The 24,589-nt window shown below is 40.5% G+C and overlaps 1 protein-coding gene across 4 annotated transcripts in view; it reads right to left on the reverse strand.

The window, feature by feature from the left end:
- Window positions 1–676: 676 nt before the first annotated feature.
- The window catches only part of TBC1D2 (TBC1 domain family member 2), a 46,017-nt gene continuing 22,104 nt past the window's right edge, over window positions 677–24,589 (reverse strand). For 3 of the 4 annotated variants that reach the window (XM_081942260.1, XM_081942261.1, XM_081942262.1), the window contains 8 exons: window positions 14,863–15,249; window positions 13,443–13,553; window positions 10,809–10,993; window positions 9,692–10,165; window positions 9,358–9,478; window positions 8,104–8,289; window positions 7,784–7,905; window positions 6,374–7,310 (listed from right to left, as the gene is read on the reverse strand). In XM_081942260.1, the coding sequence (XP_081798386.1) occupies window positions 7,109–7,310; window positions 7,784–7,905; window positions 8,104–8,289; window positions 9,358–9,478; window positions 9,692–10,165; window positions 10,809–10,993; window positions 13,443–13,553; window positions 14,863–15,249 (1,788 nt within the window). In that variant the 3' untranslated portion in view covers window positions 6,374–7,108. Of the gene's footprint in view, window positions 997–6,373; window positions 7,311–7,783; window positions 7,906–8,103; window positions 8,290–9,357; window positions 9,479–9,691; window positions 10,166–10,808; window positions 10,994–13,442; window positions 13,554–14,862; window positions 15,250–24,589 lie in introns of those variants that run through there. The other variant, XR_014174458.1, reaches the window with a different exon arrangement.

Raw genomic sequence — 24,589 nt, forward strand, 5'->3', positions numbered from 1 at the left:
GTCTGTTTTATCTAGTCAGGTGGAAACCTTTTTTCCCCCACTTTGCGTTTCTGTGCAGGATGCGGTGCTCTTCAATGGTGTTCATAAATCTTAGATGATGGGGGATGCTATCAGATTTGCAAGCGACCCAAACATGGGGAGAAATGCTAACAACTAAGAAGATACGCTCAGGGTTTAAAAGTATCATGACAGGTTTAACATTGGGCCTTTGCAACAAGATGCAATTCGATGATATTCAGGAAAAATCAGATGGAAAGTTATAAGGTAGTGATCTGTGGATCAAAAAGGCTGAGAGGGGCTTAGTTCCTCCTAGTGCTAGTATAACACCTCAGCCACTACAACATTCTGACTCTTCTTTCTTATAGAAGGCAAAGACAGCATATTAGAGAAAAACGGGGGTTATTGTTTTGGCCTCTCACACATGCAGTATAATTTAAATAGAATCATTTTAGCACCACACAACACCACTTCAGGGCACCAATAGTAATACATTCAAATAGTCACCAAAGCTAAAAGAACGTATATAGAGTCAGAATAGAGACATCTGATGTCTTCATGCCTCTTGAAAAAAAATTCAGATTTTTAATCTTATCCTTATGGTAGGTTTTTTAGGTAACTACGTAGAGTTCCAATGATGAGCACAAGAGGTCACGGCAACACTTTCCAGGTTGGCAACCAAGTTTTTAATGCTTTGATTGATAATCAAACAACAACAACAACAACAACAACAACACAACTATCAATGGTTAATAAGAGAATGTAAAATTAATGAATAACATTTACTACTAAACACGCACAAGTACTTGCAAGTGTGTGATTTTTAAAAGATTTATTTTACAGGTAAGTTTATTATTTCTTTGTTGCTATTATTCTTCAGTTTTCATTCAGTGTTCAGTTGCTTCCAATTCAATGTGACCCAGGTTAGTTGAACTTGTAAGTTGTAGGCAACAGTAGTAAGAGGTAGTCAGGTATATTACCATCTTGTTATCCAAATGGCTGCATGGAATGATAATGTATTACAACCAAATCAAACAAACAAAATAAGCTGAAACAAAAGTATTTTTCCCATATACAATAAAAGGATTTTCGGGAATGACTAATCTGCATTTGTGTGGTTGATGCCATCCCAAATAGACAGATCTGCTTTACATGAGTCAATGATCTCTGTTCCTATTCAGGTAATCCTCACTTAAAGGACCCTATTTGGGACCAGCAACACCATCACTAAATGATATGATTCTTAAGTGAAATATCACAGACTGTCCACTTATTGACATAATTCTGGCAATCCCACTTGCTGTTGTTGAGAGAATGTTATATGGTCTTTAGGCGAAGACCCATCCAAATGGAAACCCATTCTTGGAAGATCTAAGGGATTGCCTCCATTTAAATTTCCCACATCTAACTATCTTGCTGGCCATCTCTACCCTTCTGGCTGCTCGTTTACCCACTACATTCAGCTGCCCCTGCCCCATGCATGCCACCATTGGTCGAGTCCTTCTTTTGCAATGGTGGCACTGGGGCCTTTAACATACCATATAGAGCCACCTTTCATGAAAAGAAGTCCCAGATGACTCCCAAAAGAAAAACCCAGGTGGTAGTGGCAAAAAGCATCATGGCATCCACCTGTGAGCTTGCAGAATGTTTCCAAGGCACCTTCCTCATATGAGGCCAAGGTGGTGAATCCAACTGAGGGGACATAGGCAAAGCTAACAAAGATCAGCTGGGGAAGGGCGGTGGCAGTTGCAAATGTGCATGAGCCTTGATTTTGTTCACATGATCATGGGGTTGTTATGATTAGTCCTTGTTATTCTAGCCATGACAAATCCTTTGTTCAGTGCTGTTGTAAACTTGAATGATCACTGAATGAATGTTCATTAAATGACAATTTTTTATAAAGCAGTTCTTGAAAGATAATCCTATGTTTCTCAACCGACACCTGAAACCAAAGATCAAGGTAGCTGGGAATGAAACCTAATTCAGGCTTTTAATGAGCTCAGGAGGTCAGTGCTTTTCTTCACCCTCCTCCCCACATATCTCAAGGAATGGTACAAAATAACCCATCTTGGTTTAAAAGGGAACTTTAAATAAAAAGTGTCTTTAGTTTAATAAATCAAATCAATGCATTTAAATGACAATATAGTTAGTATTGTTACATTTACATTCCACTTTTCCTTTTAATTAATCAACAATAAATTTAGCTTTGTTTTGATGGAATAAGAAAAGGAGGCCATTCAGTTTATGAATCAGAAAAGAGGGGCGCAAGACCAGTACATGTCACTCTAAGGAATTTGCAAAGAAGCAGGCCAAAATTCATTCAGACCAACAAGATACACATGAACTATAATTTGTTTATTTAAAGCTTTTTTAAAAAAACTGGTTAGTCGCAAAGATATGTAACTATAGAATTTAGCTCAAACAGGGGAGAAAAGCAACATCATATCAGGAAGATGGGTAGTAGCCTTCTCTCATATCCCACAACTCTGAACTGAAAGTGCACTGGGCCACAAACGTTACGGGGCCTATCTCTTAAGAATCCATTCTCTGCATCAGGTAAATAAGAACACAAAGCAAAGCTCCTTAACGTTAGAAACTTCTGGAAAGAAGGAAGCATCATCGGACGACTCTGATCTGGTTGCTCAGGAACAGTCAGTGCCCTTACAAGAGATGACAAAGCAGCATAGAGAATCAGCTATGGCTGGTTACAAGGAAAGCACACAGCCTGGTTTTAATAGCATCATCTAGTTTCTGCTTCTACGTTCTTTTCAGATAGTTTTGTATCACACTGACCTGGATATGGAGGATTTTGGTAATTTTGCTTTGCAGCCACTTTTTGGGCTATTCTGGTAGTTGCCAATAATAAAATACCATGCGTCTGTCATGCCAGGTAAGAAAAAGTGTTGGCCAGACAGGAAAATCAATTCTTTCTACCGTCTCTCTTCTCTGCTGGTTTAAGCCAGCAACAAATATCTGTCATAAACCTGCATCTACACTAGTCTTTTGAAGACAATTTGCTAGCACAATCAGAAGTTTTTGCTCAGTCAACAGATCAGTTGGGCTGGGGAAACTTCAAAAATAAATCGGAAGAAATGTTTCATATCTCACAAGAAAACAATATCTTTCTGGTCTGTGAAAGCAACTCCCTTTTTAGGACAGGATGTTTAAGAGTCACATTAAAATCATTAAAATTGAAGCACTTTTACCTGTACAAATAGAAGCTATAATACAATACAATACAATAGTAGAGTTGGAAGGGACCTTGGAGGTCTTCTAGTCCAACCCCTTGCCTAGGCAGGAAACCCTATACCGTTTCAGACAAATAGCTATAAGTTTTAAGGAAAAGCAGAGAAAGGTTGTGCTTACAGCAGATTTAGCTAAGTTTAGCTAAGTGATTTGTTTGAAATATGCACAGAACTCCCAGCCAATTCTGGAGGACTTGCATAAGGCTTTGCCTTCTCAGAAAGTTCTGCCTCAGGCCCTATTCTGTAGTCTTTTCCATTCTCAGACAGGATGCTAGTTTGAGCCCAGATAATTGCAGCTGTTAAGTTAAGTCTCCATCATAGAATGGGAGATTTCAGATTGGAGTCCCTGGCAAATGTTTACATAATTGAGGAGGATGAAATGAATGACAGATATGCACCACTTAATTAACTACCTCATTAAAATACACACAGAGATAGGTTCTTAAGCTAACAAGAGCAATTCTTGAGATGTTAAATCCCCTTAGAGCAGGCATGTCCAAAGTGCAGCCCGGGGGCCAAATGTGGCCCTTTTTCAAATTTCAAGCGGCCCGCAGCCTCTTCTCCCCACTGGAGTTATTTGTTTAGTCTTTCATAAAATACTGTATTTTTCGAAGTATAAAGATGCATCTTTTTCCTCTCAAAAAAGAGGCTAAAAATCTGGGTGCATCTTATACACTGAATACAGCATTTTTTGCCTCCCAAAACTCTGCCCCTTCACCAAAATGGCTGTGCATAGCCTTTAGGAGGTATTCAGAGTGCCCCTGGGGACTGTGGAGGGCATAAATGAGCAAAAAACGTTTTTTGCTCAACTTTGCCCCCCCCCCGCCCCCCAGCCTCCAGGAGCACTCTAGAAGCCTCTTAAAGGCTATTCATGCCCTTTAAAAAATAGGCCCATTTTCGTGGGAGAGTGCAAAAACTTTTTTTTAAATTTGCCTCTTCAAAATATTGGTGCGTCTTATACTCTGAAAAATACGGTAGTTAACTCGCATTTAATGTTAAGGGTTCAAAGAATGTCAGGCTGAATGATCGGCCCCACACATTTTCACCTCACCAAATCTGGCCCTCCTCACAAAAAGTTTGGACACCCCTGCCTTAGAGGGTTCCATCATGGGAGCAGACTATGAAGAAATATTCTTCCTATGTCCACTGTTGTTTGACCACAGGGATGGACTTTGCACAGCATGCTATGTGCAACACTCTAAACATGGACAAGGTTGGGATCAAAGTGAATGAAGCCATTTTATTTTTTTATTCAGTTGTAGGGGTATTTTGTCGCAGTTCCACAACCTATCAGCAGGGGGAGATATGACACTGAAGATAACTTTTAACAATAAATGCCCTGCAAGTTTTCATGCCATTCGTTTTTAGCTGACACAGAAACAGCTTCCTGTGTCTTTCATCAATTTCAAAGTCACACTACAAAGTCCTTCTGCTTTGTTAAGGCCACTCTGTTAAAAGGAGGAGGGGGGGATTTTTGGGGAGCGAACCCGGACTTGCTGCTCCTTCAACTTAAATAAATAAATAAATAAATAAAGTGCTTCAATCCTAATGACTGAATGAATTTGAAAAGATTTAGAGGACGGAGTGCAGAATGGTGACAAGGCGGTAGGAAGATGTGCGGGATTGAAGAAGCAGCAGCAGGCAACACCACCGAGGCTGTTGTAGGAAGAAGCTAGTAGTGGGAAATGCAACAATGGGCAAAGGGGGGGGGGAGCTAACCCTAACCTAGGCACTCCCTCACCCCCACCCCTTGCCTTTTGCATTCTTGCTTTTAACCTAAGGAACATATTCCTTGACTCTTATCTCTTTGCGTGAGGACCTGGATTCCAAGTGTTACAATTATCTATTAGTAACGGGGGAAAAGGAAAAGAAGATGCACAATGAGAACAATTAATCAATGGAACAGCTTGCCTCCTGGAGTTGTGGGTGCTCTATCATGGAGGTTGTCCAAAACTGGACAACCATTTGACAGGGATGGTCTAAGTCTAAGGCCTCCTGTCTTGAAGACCTCCAAGGTCTTCTTCCAATCCTATGATTCTATTTTCTAATCCCCAGGCAGAGGTGGGTTCCTACCAGTTCGGACCAGTTCGGCTGAACCAGCAGTAACTTGGTGGCCTTTGTCGCAGGAACGGGCAGCGACCCAGGCCTGCCACACGCCCCTGAACCGGTTCTCCTACGACGCTGCCATCTTGATTTTCGGTTCTGTGCATGCGCAGAACAATTTTCATTGCAGAAGTGTATTTTTTTTCCTTTTTAACGTTTTGCGCCTGCGCAGACCTTTTAAAGTGCAAAGTTGCACATGTTTTTTGTGCGCCGAACCGGCAGTAATGCCGGCAGCAATCCACCCCCCCTGGCCCCAGGCATGAAAATTTGTTCAGCAAAGTGCTGAAGAAATATCCCCAAATCTCATTAAGAAAGATGATTGTGTAGTTACTTTCCTCCCCTTCCCATTCTGAAACCCACAAAATCTAATTCAACTATCTGTATGCTACTAAAATTCTCGTTCTCGTAACCTTTGACTAGGTGGAATGGTTCATCACACATAGGGCAATGTTTTTTGAACCAAGGTACCTCAAATGAGCTACCTTATAGAATATATTCAAAATCCAGGGACTATGACTTCTATGGAATTGAAATTTGTGAAATTTTATAAAACATAATATAAAATGTCATAAAACATTCTCCGTCGGTAACTCTGGATGTTTGACTGTGCTATACAGTTCAATATGGGTTACTTTCAAGGCAGATACATCTCTGAATATATCCCTGAATTTTTAAGACCTGTTCAAGTACATTAGAAGCTGCACCACTGTTAAAGGCATCGAGGAATGAATGTGTTAAGGAAATATCTCTGAAACAATATTCCTGAATGTAGTAAGGAATTAGCTCTGAAACAACCCTAAAGGGTCGTGGGTTGTGTAATAGAATCCCAAAATGGTAATTCTAAATGGACCCCCCCCAAGAATCACCTAGTTCCGTGTTTCCCCATCTCAGCAACTTAAGATGTGTGGACTTCAACTCCCAGAATTCCCCAACCAACAAGAAGTTAGAGTTGCTAAGATTGAAAAACAGTCCAATCTCTGAGGAAAGCCGATTGATTAGAAAGCCTGTTATAAAATGAGGAAAGCAAAAAAGGGAAAATGTAGTATATTCACAATAAAAGTATGAATCAAACATTGGGTTAATCCACATTTTGCTTCGCCCATGGTTGGCTGAAAAAGCCACACTTGAATGCACCATGGGTACTAGTAAACCAAAATCAGCCTGCATTTTCAGCCTGTGGGCCATATGTGGCCCGGCAAGCAGCCGTGAAGGTCCACTAGCGTTTTCAAAAAGGTCAATAAATTCACTGCCACCAAAAAAGCATCACCATCACGAAGGATCTCCCGTGGCTTTCCCAAAAGACACACCGCCAAGTGCCTTCAGGCTTTAGTGATGTTGCCAACAACCAGCCTTGCTGCCACTCTGCTAGCTGATCAGTGCATCAGGTATTCCTATGCAACCTGCAATTATTTTTAATTTATCAATATGGTCCTTTCTTCTCAACGAGTTGTGCAGGCCTGCCATAAATTAGGATTCACAAACCATAATGTCTGTATTCGTACATCATACTAATGATTTAGAGTCAGACTAGCAGAAAATCTCGAGTGGAATGCAATCCAGGATTTTTTTTCTGCACCACAAAAATATTCAGAAAAGACATAATGAAAATAAGGCATGATATACCCTTATTTGTGGTGGACTTGCAAACTATCCAGTACATCTGCATTCATTGCACCAGGTGCCAAATGTTTATCATAAATAACTGCTGCCTTTGTGTTTCAAACCAAGGCAATGTTTAGAGATGCCAAGAGAGTAAATGAAAGTTACATCTCTTCTTCCTCCTCACTCGCGGGTCCATCTAGTTGGCTGTCAGCATGTTCAGCCTGTTCCTTCATATACTGGGCTTTCAGCTGTTCCAGTTTTCTCAGCTCAGCTTCCACTTTTAACCTGTGAACTTCGCGTCGATTCTGAAGCAGCTTCATGGGAAATGGATTCATATCACCGAAGGCGATGCTCATCAGCTTTCTGAAAGAAGAGAACTACATGAGCCAAAGAAGAAATAGAAACCTGGTAACTCTGGCTGAACATACATTTGGAAGAGAAAGATCCTTCTTCAAAATATAGCAGTTTTGCAAAGTGCCAGTCCAAAGATCAACGTATTTGTGCTGTTCTGCCAAAGGCCTCTCTTATTTCACACTAATTCGGATTTCCCGGGAAGCTTTTATTATATGCAGTTAATCGAAGCTTTATATAAGACAAAAGCATCTGCAGCAAACTACGATGATGGAAAAGTGTCATCTGGATAATGACATTATCTCTCAAATGCTGTTATTATGTGCTTGCATTCTGACAAGATGCAAGTATGCACAACACGATATTTGGGAGATGCCATTGTACCATCGTTATTAATCCCCTTTTGCCTCAGCTATATGTTATTTAAACTACTTGATCTGCGTTGGTTTTCCTGAACTGCCTTTGGCTTCTAAGAACATGTTTACCTGCCGTCACAGATAGTTTTGGTGAAAAAACGAAGGTATTGATAGAATTCCAGATTGTCCTGAATCTTCAATATTGCTTCTTCATTATATTTAAAAATTGCGAGTGCGTAACGGAATATCACCTGAGACAAAAAGAAAACTTGGTTGATTTCATGTACTGTATTACTGGAAGGATATAGTCACACCTGAATAATTTACAAAGATAGTAAAGATTCAATGAACGTGTTAGGAATCCAAAAAATTGGTCTAAAATGGGTCTGGCTGCTGGGAAATATACGAAGACACTTAACCAACTTTGTGGATGAATATAACTTTCTTACCTTTGCACCTTCATAGAGGAAAGCATCCCAAACTCTAAAGAGGAGATCACTGACAAGACTATCGACAAAAACAACCAGGAACCAGTTGAAGGTCACTAAGGACAGGTCAATTTGAAGTTGGTCCAAGTGCGCTGTCAGCCTGGGAAGCTTCTCTGATAAGATGTCTTTGAAAACTCTTTGATCTACCTGGATTTGGCAAAACATCGTAGTGATAAGCACCTATGTTAGAAAGGCTATTCATAATTTCTATGGTTTCAAGGGGTTGATAATTCTTATAGAGAGGAAGATCTATATGGAAAAATGAGGGTTTTTTAGTTACTCCTGTCTGGAACCATATAAAGTATGTTTAATATTATTTCCAGCACTTTGAAACAAACATACAGTCTTACACTGTAGCTATTGCAATAAGATCAACTTTAGTGTATGAAATCCATATACAGTATACACATCAAAAGCTGTAACTGTGAGAGGGATTTTGGAGTCCTGGTGGACAGTCACTTAGATATGAGTCAATAGTGTGCAGCCGCCGCCAAAAAAGGTAATGCAATCCTTGGTGGCATAAACAGAGAGTTGCACGTTCACAAAAAATATTAGTACCATTTTATAAAACCTTAGTAAGACATCTGGAATACTGCATCCAGTTTTGGTTACCATATTAAAAAAAAAAGATGTTGAGACTTTGGAAAGTGTGCAGAGAACAGCAACAAAGATGATTAGGGGCCTGGAGACTAAAACATATAAAGAACGGTTGCAGGAATTGAGTATGGCCGGTCCAGAAAAAGAAGGACTAGGGGTGACATGATAGCAGTGTTCCAATATTTGAGGGGCTGCCACAAATAAGTGGGGACGAGGGTCAACCTATCCTCCAAAGCACCAGACAGCAAGGCAAGAAACAGCAGATGGAAACTAATCAAGGAGAGAAGCAACCTAGAATTAAGGAAAAATTTCCTAACAGTGAGAACAGTCAACCAGTGGAACAGCTTGCCTTCAGAAATTGTGGATGCTCCATTACTGGAGGCCTTTAAGAAGAGACTGGAGAACAACTTGTCTGAAATGGTATAGAGTCTCCTGCTTGAGCAAGGTGTTGGATTAGAAGACCTCCAAGGTCCCTTCCAACTCTATTATTCTGTATTCTGTAGACCCTCCCAATAGATTCTGCTATAATATAAGCAATTCTCAAAATTACTTATTTCTCACAGTATAAGATTCTGTAATTATCCTGTTCTTCAGCACAGAAGGGAGCCTCAGACTTACTTGCGAGCCTATTAATGTGTTGCTGTAGTAATCGTGAGGCAGTAAATTATTTGTGATATGCACTAAGCACCAGAAAGCTTCTTCCTCCGCTTCTAGGATCAGCAAGGCAATGGCAGCCAGTCTAGGATGAGTAAGACACCATTATAACTAAAACCAGGAAACATATTACACATTAGACCTGTGACACTTCAGATGGTCACAAATCTGAATTTTCAATGTTGAAAATCACAGCAAAATGAAAACAACAACAAAATATGCTGAAGACCCAGAAGATTCTTTAAAAAAACTTTGCTACATCTGAAACGAAGAAGTAGAAAAAAACGTAAGCAGGCACCTGTTCAGTCCTTGGCAATAGCCGATGGTTGGATTTTGCCAGGAGAATGCCAGTAAAACTCTTCTGAGTTTGGGAATAAACTGGGAAGTCGGTGACATAAAATGTCTATTGTTGGGCAGCGTGCGATGCAGATCCAGTTCAATTTGCTGGGAAGCTGGGTGCTCAGCATTTTCACACTTCTTGAGTAAGTTGTGGTAATGACCAGGACAGCGTGTTTGCTTTAACCGATGGCTGATAATCCACCTCCATACCCTCTGGCGATGCATTGATGGGACACCACACCGCAATAAGCTTTTTAGTTCCGAGGAGGGAGTCAGTTCCCCAAGGTTATTCCATCGCTCAGAGAGAGGTTTCTCATTGGTCTCCTTGTTCAGATTTGTGCATTTGATCTCCAGGGCCTGGATTTTGGCCAAGAGCTTCCAGTCTGCAGCTTCATATTCAGGAACTGTCATAAACCCGTAATCATCATATTGACTAAACAGTGGAAAGAACAGAATTAGGGAAATGACAAATTATTAGGCCACGTGGGCAGTGAAAATGTGAATTATCTTTAAGCATACTGTACAAACATTGTAACAATGTTTTTTTTTAAATGGAGGCACCTTTTGGAAGGAAGCCTAGCGTTTGATAATTGTGCACTTCAATAAAAATTAGTCAGACTAATGATCTACTTGTTTTTAGCTGTTACAATAACACGGATCAAAAATAAGGCAAGCAAAGTGATCTAAGTTTGTCTGCTGTTTGAATACCCAAGTGACAACCAGCAACTAAAGCTAAGTTATCCTACCTCAACTTAACCTACGTTATTGCAAAAGCAGCATAAGGCCATGTAGCATTATCAGTGGGCCATCAGTTGAAACAATGAATCTGAAATTCTTGCTTCCAGCCATAGTGACCCTGGTGCAAATACAAACCATCCCATCTGCAGACTCTGGTGGCTTTCATTAGAATGCTGGAAGTAGCATTGTGGCATTGCACTGGAAGCTCCGCCCCTTTTGGAGGAGTGTGCAATGTTACAACACAGGAAGAAAAGCCCCCAATCTTGCTTTCTTCCCCACCCCACTGAAGGTATCACTGATCCATAGGCATGCCATAAATGGACCTATTAGTAATTTACTTGACTGGGCTTAGCGGAATAGGAATCAGCGTTTCTTCCTTCATATCCCATTGCAGCGCCTCTTCAATGAGTCCCGTCACCAATGCCATGTGTTCTTTAGCCAAATCCGGCAGCCCCTGCAGGGTCCGTAGTGACATCAGGTACTTGCTTTCAATCTGGCAATTGTGGGCTTGGAGTTGAGCACACTGCCGCACGAAGAGAAAAAAAAGTTGTCAAAACAGAGGATTATTCCATCTGCCTCTTAGATTCATTCTGAATGCATTCTGATTTTTAAGGTTTTTTTTTGTTGTTGAAAAGAATAAAGCAACCATCTACAGATTAACATATGGAGTATTGAAATCAATTGTTTGATACAGGAATCTGATCTTGTTAGTATAAACTCATGTGTCCTGTTCTTCATTTGACCTGTATATAGTATGCAAAGGTAAAGGACTCCCCTGCTTTAATTTAATTTTAATTTAATTTTATTAAATTTATAGACCGCCCCCTCTCCCCAAAGGGACTCGGGGCGGTGTACAAACCACAGTAAAAACAATATACAAAAATTAAATATTTTTAGAAACCCATAAAAACAGATTAAATAATAGGCTGTACAGTATCGTTAAAAATTAAAACAACCTAAAAACCTACCCCTAAAAATTTAAAAAACAGGCTAGAGGGATACAAAACTACAGTTAGGCTAGGCCAGCTAAGTTGAACAGGTGGGTCTTGAGTTTCTTACGGAAGGAGCGGAGATCAGTAGTTATTCTAATATCGGGGGGGAGGTCATTCCAGAGGGTCGGGCCCATCACAGAGAAGGCCCTGCTCCTGGGCGTCGCCCGCTGGCACTGCCTAGTGGACGGCACCCGGAGGAGTCCCTCTCTGTGAGAGCGAATCGGACGCAGGGATGTATGGGGCAGGATGCGATCCCATACTCTAGAGGGCGGTGATTATCTCCCTTTCCTACCTGAGGAAGCCAATGTTATCCGAAGACATTTCCGTGGTCATGTGGCCAGCATGACTAAACGCCAAGGGGCACAGAATGCTGTTACTTTCTCACCGAAGTAGCATTTCTCTACTTGCGTTTGCATGCTTTCGAACTGCTAGGTGGGCAGCAGCTGGGGCAAGAAGGGGGGCTCACCCTATCCCACAGCATTTAAGTCTCGAACTGCCAACCTTCCAGTTGACAAGCCCAGCTGCTAGGCCATTGCACCCCTCATATAGTACGTAGCATGCCTATATGTTTGCATATTTATTAGATGGGGATTTTTTCCCCCATTAGTTTTGCAAGAAATCTGCAATTCTGTTAACTTTTTCTGAATTGGGATTTCATGATATTTTTGGAAGAGAAGTGATTTTAAGACCACCTGAGATGAATACATGGGAGGTATTGCAAAGAACACTGAGACACACCACACTGCTGGTTTTGCAACACTTTATATGCTGTGGGAATTCAACAGGTGTTGGTGCCAGTCAGCTTTAGGAATGGTGAAAAAAATTCTGCCCTGGCAATATTTTCTCAAAAAGTAACAACTGCAGTATGTTATTTTCTTCATAAGAATTTAGCAATCAGTCAATGATAGTAAAACATTGGTTTAAATTAAGGATTCTCTTTTTCCCACTGATCATCCCATCCGCTAATCATCAAGATTGCTTTTAACTGCATTGCCTCATTTTGGATGTGATGCTAGGGGCCTATTTAGATGATAATTCATACTATCATCGAGTAGGAAGGGATCTTATAAGTAATCAAGTCCAGCCCCCTGCTCAGTGACGGCTCCTTGGTCATCTGTCAAACTATCTCAGATGCCCATACAGTCTCTATTTGAAGATGATAGTTCATACCATCAGTTTATGAGGCTAGGCATTTGATATGTGGATGATATTTATGCCTCAATTGCATAATTAGAGGGGAAAACAAGCATTAGCAGCTATCTACAGATGGATATTTCTTACCATCATGAAACTCCTATACTCAAGTATCTACTTACTGATAAGTCTCCATTGGGTTGTGCCTCTCAACCCAACTTTGGTTCCTCTCAGAATTGCAAATTTTGTAAATTAAAAATGGAAAAACACTGAATTCACTGATGGTTTCCAGTTTACTTGATGGTTTCCAGTTTACATTCACCTAGCTGTTAGTATGATTTTTCCCCCAAAAGGTGTGCTCTTCTTGAATACATCTTCCCCAAATACATGTTTCGTACTTATTTATGAACAAAAGTAATGGCTTTTTAGCAGACTGCATCATTTATTGTTGACTATGTTACAATTGGAATCATTTGGGTTAACTGTAACAGCAATTTGATGGCAAGTTTATTTTGTCTATCTACATCTAGGGAATCCTGAAATGTTGCAATCGCACTGAACCAATCTGCACATAGATGTGTTTATGGGTAAACACATGTGAACATTGAACCCGCAGCTAGCCCCAAAACCCAAAATTGGGGTGAAGCCAATCAAGTGGCCCTCCTCAGACTGCATCATGTGAACAATCATATGCCAGAGACATGAGAAATGAGCAAATAAAAAGAGTTCCTAAAGTTCCTGTATCTGACAGACAAGTAGAAAACTTCCTATATATTTGAAAATCAAATTAAAAACGGAAGAAGAAAATCAAAACACCAATGTGAGTCAAATAGCCTTGCTTCTTACCTTCATCAGAAGGTTTTTTTCTCTCTGTGCCACTGTGCTCCATATTTTGCTAACCTGGTGGACTTCGGAGTTCAAAAATTGGTTCTGAGTCTTGTATGCCTCAAGATCATCCTGAGAAAAAGACATGAAAAAGCATGTAAAGTAACCTTCTCCCTAAAATGCGCATGCAGTTAGGTATAAATTGATGGACACCAGGATCAACAAGGAAGAAATGAATGAATGAATGAATGAATGAATGAATGAATGAGGGAGGGAGGGAGGGAGGGAAGGAAGGAAGGAAGGAAGGAAGGAAGGAAGGAAGGAAGGAAGGAAGGATGGATCAGGCTCTTTTTATTTTTGTGTGGTGACCCTTTCCTAGTTTTCCAAATTGATCAAGAACATAGGCCTAAAATGTAACATAAACCTTCACCCTTCTAGTGTCTGTGTAGACTTTGACAAATGTTGAAGTCACACAAATAAATAGACCAATGACTTACAGAACTAAGCCCCATACAACTGAGGACTCAAGGCAGATTGATGGATATTCACGCAATAGATACAGTTCAAAGCCTTCTCTGGTTTAGGACCAATCAAAGAGGAACACATTCTTAGATCACATTCTTAGATCATCAACAAGAAACCTTTTATGTGGACTGCTGCAGATACACTAGGCATCTATAATCTATAAGGTTTTATCAGTTCATTTAAAATACTGTTTAAGACTTATTTCAAGAGGCTACGGTGCAGATAGCCTTCGCTTACCAACTGCAATAGGAACTGGCAACTCCATCACTAAGCGAAGTAGCAAGGTCGTTAAGCACGATGTCATGTGACCACACTGACTTCCATCAGTTCTGTCAGTTTTGGCTGCAGCCGCTAAGTCTATGCCCTCCCCATGCTAATAAATGTATAAAAGTTAAATCTGCACATAAGTGGTGCGAATTGTGAGCTTATCGTAGCTGTGCCGCTTGCCTGAATCTTACAAAGTTCATTGTGCAATGACATGGATTATTTTATGTAAACAACTATGCATAGTGTATCCTAATTTACATAAATATGTTCTCTGTTTTTCATTTATAGGGAAAAGCCAAGAACTACAATAGCATCAGATTTTTTATTGTCAGACAGGGAAATCTTAATTGAATGGTATCTCTGGCTTCCCAAAAATCAAGCGGGTATTGTTCATCTATTTGAAACACGTTTTCTCTATTGTAACTGCCGCAAATTTGTAAACTAAATATGAGTCAGTAGTTTTTAGGAGGGTGAATTTGTTGCCCAATCCTGTTCTATTTTTAGGAGTGTCTACATATATATGCAACGCACAAGCATATCATTGGCAAAACAATAAGTATGAAATTGTGAAAGGCTATATAGCCAAAACGCAACAATATTCCACTGATTATACAATTTGAGCCTAGTTGTGAATTCCTCTCAAAGGTACCTTTAGGTGTTCAATCTGTTCCTGTTGCTTGTACAAGGTCTCGGTCATGATGAGGTCTGCCTTGGTAACCGAATGGGGCATCTCTCCAGTGAGCTGTTCTGTCAGCTTGACGATGACTTGTTGTTTGGCTTCATTTTTGTCCATCAAGAGTTGTGCATGTTCTCTCAGCTCCTTGAGGTGCTCCTCCTTCAAAACAGCCTCCTGCTCCAGGTTTTTCTTTTCCATCTCTAGCACCTGAACCTGCCTGTTCAGCTCAGCAATCTGCCTCACTTTGTGACGTACTAATTCCAGCCTGTCTTTTTCCGTAGCTGTGACCAGATATCTGCAGGACTCTCGTTTCTCTTGCTGTGCTGCCTCTAGAGCTTTGTGGAGAAGTTTGACCAGTTCCTGTAGGAGGAAACAAAAATGGAAGAACAAATCTATCCATGACTACTAAACTGGGTAGGAGCCATGGAAGCAATCCTACTAGAAGCCAAAGAACAACAATGGGAAAGAAAGGATCTCTTGATTTCCCATTTAGGGCTTCTTAGGTACATCTGGTGGGCCAATGTATAATGCAGAAGACTTGCTAGTTAAGCTTAGGACAAATTCAGCAGGGCTATTTTGATGTTCCTCTCATTAAAACACATTACTTTGTAGTTCCACCCTGACAAAATAACTCTTTAATTACAGAAAGAAAAACACACATATAACAGACATAGGTCAAGATATCTACATTTATGGGGCTAACGGCACAACTGGAATTTTGGCAGCATGTTTTAAGAAGAAAATGGCTGAAATGAAAATGGCTGAAATGATAGGCACAGACAATAATAAATCATTTACAATACCATAGCAGAGTTGGAAGGGACCTTGGGGGAGATTGTCCTTTAAAGGACCAAAGCAAAACAAAGCACCAAGCCCCCATAAATGACATTTGAAGCTGATGCTTTGCAGAATGTTATCTTTTTTCCCTTTTATTAAAAGAATATTCTTTTTTAAAAAAAATCTACATGTAGCAGATACTCTTGTGAAATGCCAATCAAAATACACTTAAATATCATGTTGTGGACCAAGATATAGAGGGATATAATTCATAGCTCTCCTGCAGACCTTCATCTAAAGTGAGGTGAGAAAAAATCATGATGGCAGGTTTGCTTTTCAAGGAACCTGGCCCATTTAAAATGTTTTTCCATTCCCTCCTTCTAAGACCATAAGCAAACTGACATAAAATAGCAGAGTAGCATATGTGCCATGCTGTGACAGGAAGATGGGGGGGAAAAGATATTGGCACAATCTCCACGGGATTTTGAGCATAATCCAGCAACAGCCGTCACTCGGATGATGTAATGCCTTTTCTCATTGATATTATTTTGGCACTACAATGACTGGATGATTCTTAAAGACAGTATAAATCTCCAGTGGCCATAGACCTACCTCAAACAATTTTAGGATTTTAGATTACAATATCAAAAGATGGTACATCTGACTTGGTTACTATAGGTCATCAGAACACAGACTGAAGTTCTCTGTTTTCCTTGAATCATCTTAAGATAATACAGCTGATTCATAAGTTCCCTGTAGCCACTGGGCTTGTGATGTTCATATGATGTATCCCAGAGAGCCACTTTGATGTGACTTGTTGTTACATTAAATAACAACTCTTAGGAAAACTAGCACAAAAGTTGGGAGTGTCCCGTTTGTTATACAACCAGCTCTTAGTGCAATTCTCGGAAAAAAACATTGCATTTTCAGTCCTTTTTTTTTTTGAGAAAATGTGGGAGAGGAATGGGGGGGGGATAAAAATGTCACAGTTATTGGGGTATGCACAAAATTCAGTGGCAGAGCACTGGTACAGTTGCAAGACCCTCTCCCTGCTGAAATCAATTCCTGCCATCTTTCATCTCAAATTGCAGGAATGAAACACACACACATTTGCCTAACATTCTGGAGAACCACGGACTCTTCCAATTTCACACAGCATTCAGAATTGTTCGGGGTGCAGCACAGAAACATCATACCTAGATGCAAATCAAATATTTCCATATCTGGAAAGAATCTATATTTCTTTCATATAAGGATGACCCAAATTTTCATTCCACTAAAAGGTACAAATGGCAATAAGCTTGCTCGAAGGGCCGGTTTAAGCCCTCCGGAGGCTTCAGGAAAGCCTCCTGAAGGTTCCTGAAGCCTCCGGAGGGCTGAAACCGACCCTATGAGCAAACCGGAAGTCCATTCCTGAACTTCCAGTTTGCCCATAGGGCCAGTTTTTTTGTGCTTCGGAGGCTTGGGGGGGGGAAGGCTCTTTTCGCCCTCCCCTATAAAGCCTCTGGAGTCTGGGGAGGGTGAAAAATGGCTTTTAAAAAGGCTAAACTCAGCTGACAGGGCAATGCCTTGTGTGCCCTGACAAATAGCTCCACATGACACCTGTGGGACGTGTGCCATAGGTTAGCCATCCCGGGTTTAGGATCTCCCGCTTGAGCAGGGGGTTGGACTAGATGACCCACAAGATCCCTTCCAACTCTGTTATTCTGTATTCTATTCTGTAGCAACCCACAGATTATCCAAGGACATTCCAGTGATTTCATTAATCCTACCTATATGACATTCATTCTCAGCCCCTTAGCCATTGCCAAGCATTATCATCTTTTTCCTGCCCATCATTTATTCACCTAATGTCTAGAGCAGAGTTTCTCCATCTTGGCAGCTTGAAGATGTGTGAACTTCAGCTCCTATAATTCCCCAGTATGGCCTACAGTCAATGAATTCCTGCTTGCTGATAATTTCTTCACATTAGGCTTTATTTATATCATGAATGAAGGCAAATATACATATCCCAGGATAATGTTGCAGGACCCAATCTGGGTCAGTCTCTAGGGCCAGAGCTTTTAGACTTGTGCTTTCAGAGTTCATTCTCAGGGAACTTCTCTCTGGCAGAATGTGTGCTTTGGGCAATTCTATGTGTAGCATTTATGTGGTGCCTGGTTGCGTGTGGTTTTTTACTTGTTGATTGCGGTGATTGGGGATTAATTTATATCAGAATTGGGATAGCCATCTCCAAATATGTAACTAAATGACTTTTCTCTCTCTCATTTTTTGAAGTGTCCAGCTTTCATAGCTTATACATTATTGGGAAAAACGCTTTAACTATTCTGATGGATTTGGCCATTGCAATATGCTTTGTTTTCATGATCTTGAATGTCACTGCCCTCATTGTTATGAGCAATTATTGAAACAAACTGTTTACCACTTTATTGCTTCAAGAGAAATGGTGAAGTCACCAACCTCACTGCTTGACAGTACCTTTGTCTCAGTGGTGGGATCCAAAAAGTTTTTACTATCGGCTCCGTGGGCGTAGTTTTGTGGGTGTGGTGTGGCTTTGTGGACGTGGCTTTGTGGACGTGGCTGGGGAAGGATACCTCAAAATCCCCATTCCCTCCCCATCCCACTAATTTGCTTTCCAGCTCCGTTCTCCTATTCAGGGCAACAAAAGAAGATCAGCTGGGAGGCATTGGGGGCGGGGCCAGCCTATTTGCTGGTTCTCCAAACTATTCAAAATTTCCTCTACCGGTTCTCCAGAACCTGTCAGAACTGGCTGAATACCACCTCTGCTTTGTCTCCTTAATGTTTAACGCTGTATCAACCTGGGTTTGTCAGTCCAGTTTTACTTTCATCATGGTTTCTTCTAAATCCTTACTTTCAGTTAATGGAGAGATTGTTTGCAAACAGTAAGAACTTGATTTTTATGGATGCAATGCAGTGGATTTTGAATGCCACAGGATGAAATATGGTTAAGATTTCAGCTGCAAAATCTGTTTTTTTCTGAAACAGTATTGATGAACTGAGATCATTTATATCATTTGCCTAATTACCCACTTGACATTATTACATCATATATTTCTATCATTTGTATCAATTTATGTCATTTGTATAATTAGACAAATATGTAATCTCATGCACACTATGTAATTAAGTCAAATATGTAATCACACAAATGACGCAAATTACTTTATACATGTTTTCTTTGCCCAACTCCATGCTCAAGGAGAAGACCCTATATCATTTCAGAGAAGAGGTTGTCCAATCTCTTCTTAAAAATCCCCAATGATGGAGCACTCAATATAATACAATACAATAGCAGAGTTGGAAGAGACCTTGGAGGTCTTCTAGTCCAACCGCTTGCCTAGGCGGGAAACCCTATACCGTTCCAGACAAATGGCTATCCAAAATCTTCTTAAAGACTTCCCGTGTTGGGGCATTCACAACTTCTGGAGGCAAGCTGTTCCACTGATTAATTGTTATAACTGTCAGGAAATTTCTCCTCAGTTCTAAGTTGCTTCTCTCCTTGATTAGTTTCCACCCATGCTTCTTGTTCTACCCTCAGGTGCATTGGAGAATAGTTTGACTCCCTCTTCTTTATGGCAACCCCTGAGATATTGGAACAATGCTATCATGTCTCCCCTAGTCCTTCTTTTCATTAAACTAGACATATCCAGTTCCTGCAACCGTTCTTCATATGTTTTAGTCTCCAGTCCCCTAATCATCTTTGTTGCTCTTCTCTGCACTCTCTCCAGAGTCTCCACATCTTTTCTACATCGTGGCGACTAGAACTGAATGCAGTATTCCAAGTGTGGCCTTACCAGGGCATTATAAAGTGGTATTAACACTTCACGTGATCTTGATTCTATCCCTCTGTTTATGCAGCCTAGAACTGTGTTGGCTTTTTTGGCAGCTGCTGCACACTGCTGGCTCATATTTAAATGGTTGTCCACTAGGACTCCAAGGTTCCTCTCACAGTTGCTACTATTGAGCAAGGAACCACCTATACTGTACCTGTGCATTTCGTTTTTGTTGCCTAAATGTAGAACCTTACTCTTTTCACCATTGAATTTCATTTTATTAGATAGTGCCCAATGTTCAAGTTTGTCAAGATCCTTCTGTATCTTTAGCCTATCTTCTGGAGTATTGGTTATTCCTGCCAGCTTGGTGTCATCTGCAAATTTGATGAGTTTCCCATTTATTCCCTCATCCAAATCATTGATGAAGATGTTGAAGAGTACTGGGCCTAAAACAGAATCTTGGGGTACTCCACTGCAAACTTCCCTCCATGTAGATGCAGTTCCATTGAGAACTACACGTTGAGTGCAGTTGGTCAGCCAGTTACGAATCCATCTGGTGGTGATGCTGTCTAACCCACATTCTTATCAAATGGCTTACTGAAGTTCAAGTAAACTATATCGATGACATTCCTCTGGTCCACTAATTTTGTCACTTTGTCAAAGAATGCAATAAAATTAGTCTGGCATGATCTGTTTTTGACAAACCCATGTTGGCTTTTGGCTACTACTTTGTTTACTTCTAGGTGTTTGCTAATTCATTGCTTGATTATCTTTTCCAGAATCTTTCCTGGTATTGAAGTCAGGCTGATAGGTCTATAGTTTCCTGGAACTATTTTTTTTTCCTTTTTTGAAGATGGGAATCACATCAGCTCTTTTCCAGTCCTCTGGCAGTTCCCTGGTGCTCCAGGATCTCTGAAAGATATAGTTCAGTGGTTCTGAGATCTCGTCTGCCAGTTCCTTCAGAACCCTGGGGTGTAATCCGTCCAGTCCTGGTGATTTGAACTTGTCTAGGGTAGACAGGTGCTCACTTGCCATTTTCTTTCCTATTTCAACGTGTGTTCCTAATCTGATTTTTGTGGTGCTGTTTTTGATAGGTTGGACTGTTTTATCCCTTTGTGTAAAGACAGATGCAAAAAATGAGTTAAATAGTTCTGCTTTCTCCCTGTTGTTTGTCACCTTCTTGCCACTTTCTACCAGCAATGGACCAATTGTTTCCTTAACTTTTTTCTTGTTTTTAACATGTTGGAAGAAGCTTTTTTTTATGTTTTACTTTTGTGGCAAGCCTTTCTTCATTGTGAGCCTTAGCTTTCCTCACTTCATCTTTACAGGCTCGGGCTATTTGCTGATATTCTGCCTTAGTTATGTCCCCCTCTTTCCACTTTTTATACTTATCTTTTTTGTCTTTCAATTCAATTCAAAACTCACAACTTCTAGAGGAAAGTTGTTCTACTGATTACTTGTTCCATCTGTCAATAAATTTCTCCTTATTTCTAGTTTAGTTCTTGATTAGTTTCCATCCATTGCTTCTTGTTTTGTCTTCAGGTGATTTCAAGAATAGCTTGACTCCTCTTCTTTTTGGCAGCCCCTTAGATATTAGAACACTGCTATCATGTTGTCCCTAGTTCTTCTTTTCATTAAACTAGACATACCCAATTTCTGCAACTATACTTCATACGTTTCAGCCTCTGATCCCCTAATCATCTTTGTTGCTGTTCTCTGCACTCTTTCTAGTTCTAAGTAGAAGTTCTTTCTACTTTATAAGCATATGTGTTTAGGTATCAGTAGCAGTAATAACGGTAATTTTATTTCATTGCCGAATTAGCCAAAGTACATTTTTTTACAGCCTCTTTCAAGATTGTATTATGAGGGAATTAGAAAATCTAGTGAATAAAGCAGGACTACTGAGCTGTGTATAGGATTTTTAATATGTTTATAGCTGTGTATAGGATTTTTAATATGTTTATAGCTATTTTATCTCTCTAATCTTTCTCTTTTGAAGGGTTAACATACATTTAAATTTGATATCATTTTGGAATAATGCATTAATCATGTTGGGTAAAGTATATGTGTGTATGTGTGTGTGAGAGAGAGACTTACTACAATGTGTGTGAACCAAAGCAAATTATAGCATAGGGTCTAGTGAATAAATTCATTTTCTTAAAGCAAAATGATTATAGTATTTAGTAACAGCAGCAAAAGGATTTATATTGTAAAAACTCCTTCCTTTTTTCCTTTATGAAGTAATGAAGAACAAGGGTGGTTTTAAGTAGTTTTGCAGGAAGTGTGTCACAACAGGGATTTTTGGCAGAGGAACTACAGAATGCAATATCTTGCAAAGTTATGTCTTCTTTTAACATTAGGTTGAGCAAGTTGAGCTCCCAGCAATTTATTACAGGAACAAATCAACTCACTCTGGTATTCTAGCAGTTTTTCTGTAGAGTTTCTAATAGCTGAGATTGTTACTAGATTAAGGACATCAGGGAGGATGGCTGATTTCACGTTGTACTGGATTTATATATTATTTATACGGATTTTAAGTGGGCTGTTATCAAACATCAGGAATCCTTGTAGAGCTTGTGATACATATACACATGACAAAAATGAATAAATGAATAAATAGCCTTAATCTGGGAGTTGTAATTATCTGGGAGTGAAAAGATTCTACAGTGTTCCATCCAAACACAGGAGTCTAATAGTCTGATTAGGAAAAGGGAAATAGTCTCATTTACAGCCGCGCGGGTAATTATGGGGAGTACTAGGTACTCCCACGTGACACCGCTCCTGCGCGAGCTGCACTGGCTTCCTGTGGCCTATCGGGTGCGTTTCAAGGTTTTGATAACTATCTTTAAAGCGCTCCATGGCTTAGGACCTAGTTACTTGCGGGATCGTATTCTGCCCCATACATCCCTGCGACCAATTCACTCGCACAGAGAGGGGCTCCTCCAGGTGCCGTCCGCTAGACAATGTCGTGGGGCGGCGCCTAGGAGTAGAGCCTTCTCTGTGGCGGGCCCAGCCCTGTGGAATGACCTCCCTCCGGATATTAGGAATACCTCTGACCTCCGCTCCTTCCGTATTAAGCTTAAGACCCACCTATTCCAAGCAGCTGGCCTGGCTCAACTTTGATTTAACCATATCGCTCCTGACGGGTTTTTAACTGGGTATTTTAATTACATTTAATTTCTAGGGGTTTTAAATACAGTATTTTAATTGTTTTTATCAATCGATCTCCTCCTTATGTATGTATGTATGTTTTAGTGTACCTTTGTTATATGTTTGTTTTGTTTACATATTTATTTCGAATGTTTCGTTGTACGCCGCCCCGAGTCCTTCGGGAGAGGGTGCGGCTAAGAAATAAATATATTATTATTATTATTATTATTACTAATAACTGGAAACCCATTTTGGACTTCTTGCTGAATATAGGGTAATAAAACTGAACTCATGATTTATGGATTTGATGGTTTAGAATGGAAAGAAATGTTGATGTAATCTTGGAAAGAGATGATAAAGCTGCTAAGAAGATTGGAAGCCGTTTTTTAATAAACTTTTCTTCTCTTTTGCTCCCCCCCCCCCAATTTTCTTTCTTCTTTTCTTTCTTATTTATTCACTATGTTTTATTTTCTTTATTTTTGGTCTAAAATTTGTCGTGTTTTTCTCTTGTTAAATTTTTTTTAATAACATTGAAACATTTTATCCTTAGGGAACATACTTTAGATGTAATATTTTTAGGGGGGAATGCTTTTATGGAGCATAAAAATATTTTTGTAAAATAATGTTTCTTTCACAAGAAACACCTTCATCCCATCAACGTAATATTTTCGTCATTTCCTTCCTACAAGGCATACACAATTCACCCCATTATTGTTATGTTCCTAAACAACCCTGTCAGGTTGGTTAGGTTCAGAATAACATTATTTAGGAATAACGTTCTGACTAAATTGGGTTTTTAATTTGGATCTTTCCTCTCCTATCTAATTATATTGCAGCACCTAGCTTCCATAAAAAGCTAACTAAGACATCATCCAGTTAATATTTGAATGGAAGTCACCAGAAAACTACAGAATTATAGGCCAAACTGGAAAGTTGGAAATTTATTTTATTTTTTATTTTTATTTATTTTCTTCGAATTTCTAGACCGCCCCCTCTCCCGAAAAGGACTCGAGGCGGTGTACAGTCCACACAACAAACAATAAGTATCAAATACAAATATAAATACAGATATAAATACACATAAGGAGGAGGTTAAAAATTTAAAAAGAACTGTACGGAAGAATATAAATCTGGTTCTAAAAACCCTAAAATCAGTTAAATTTAAAACCGTACCCTATAAATAACCAGGTAAGAATATGTTTCCAGGAGGTAACAGTTGTCACAATTATAATTATGCCAGGCCAGCTAATCGAAACAGGTGAGTCTTCAATTTTTGTCGGAAGGAGCGGAAGTCTGTGGTGGTTCTGATATCGGGGGGGAGGTCATTCCAGAGGGTTGGGCCCATCACAGAGAAGGCCCTACTCCTTGGCGTCGCCCGCTGGCATTGCCTAGTGGACGGCACCTGGAGAAGCCCCTCCCTGTGAGAGCGGATTGGCCGCAGGGATGTATGTGGGAGGATGCGATCCCGCAAGTAACTAGGTCCTGTGCCATGGAGCGCTTTAAAGATGGTAATCAGGACCTTGAAACGCACCCGAAAAACCACAGGTAGCCAGTGCAGCTCGCGCAGGAGAGGTGTTACATGGGAGTATCTAGAGCTCCCCATGACAACCCGCGCGGCCGCGTTCTGGACTAGCTGCAGTCTCCGGGCGCGTCCCAAGGGAAGCCCCATGTAGAGAGCGTTACAGTAGTCTAGGCGAGACGTCACCAGCGCATGAGTGACTGTGTGTAGGGCATCCCGATCCAGAAGGGGGCGCAATTGGCGCACCAGGCGAACCTGGTGGAACGCCCCCCTTGCCACGGCTGCCAGATGGTCATCCATTGACAGCCGGGCATCTAGGAGGACGCCCAAATTGCGCGCCAGTTCCACAGGGGGCAATTGCTCGCCCCCTATGGCCAGCGATGGGGTCAGCTGGCTGAACCGAGGCGCCGGTAGCCACAGCCACTCAGTCTTGGAGGGGTTGAGTTTGAGTCTGTTGTCC

The sequence above is a fragment of the Natrix helvetica genome (genome assembly GCF_964273705.1).
Source record: "Natrix helvetica genome assembly, chromosome: 2".
Lineage (NCBI taxonomy): Eukaryota > Metazoa > Chordata > Lepidosauria > Squamata > Natricidae > Natrix > Natrix helvetica.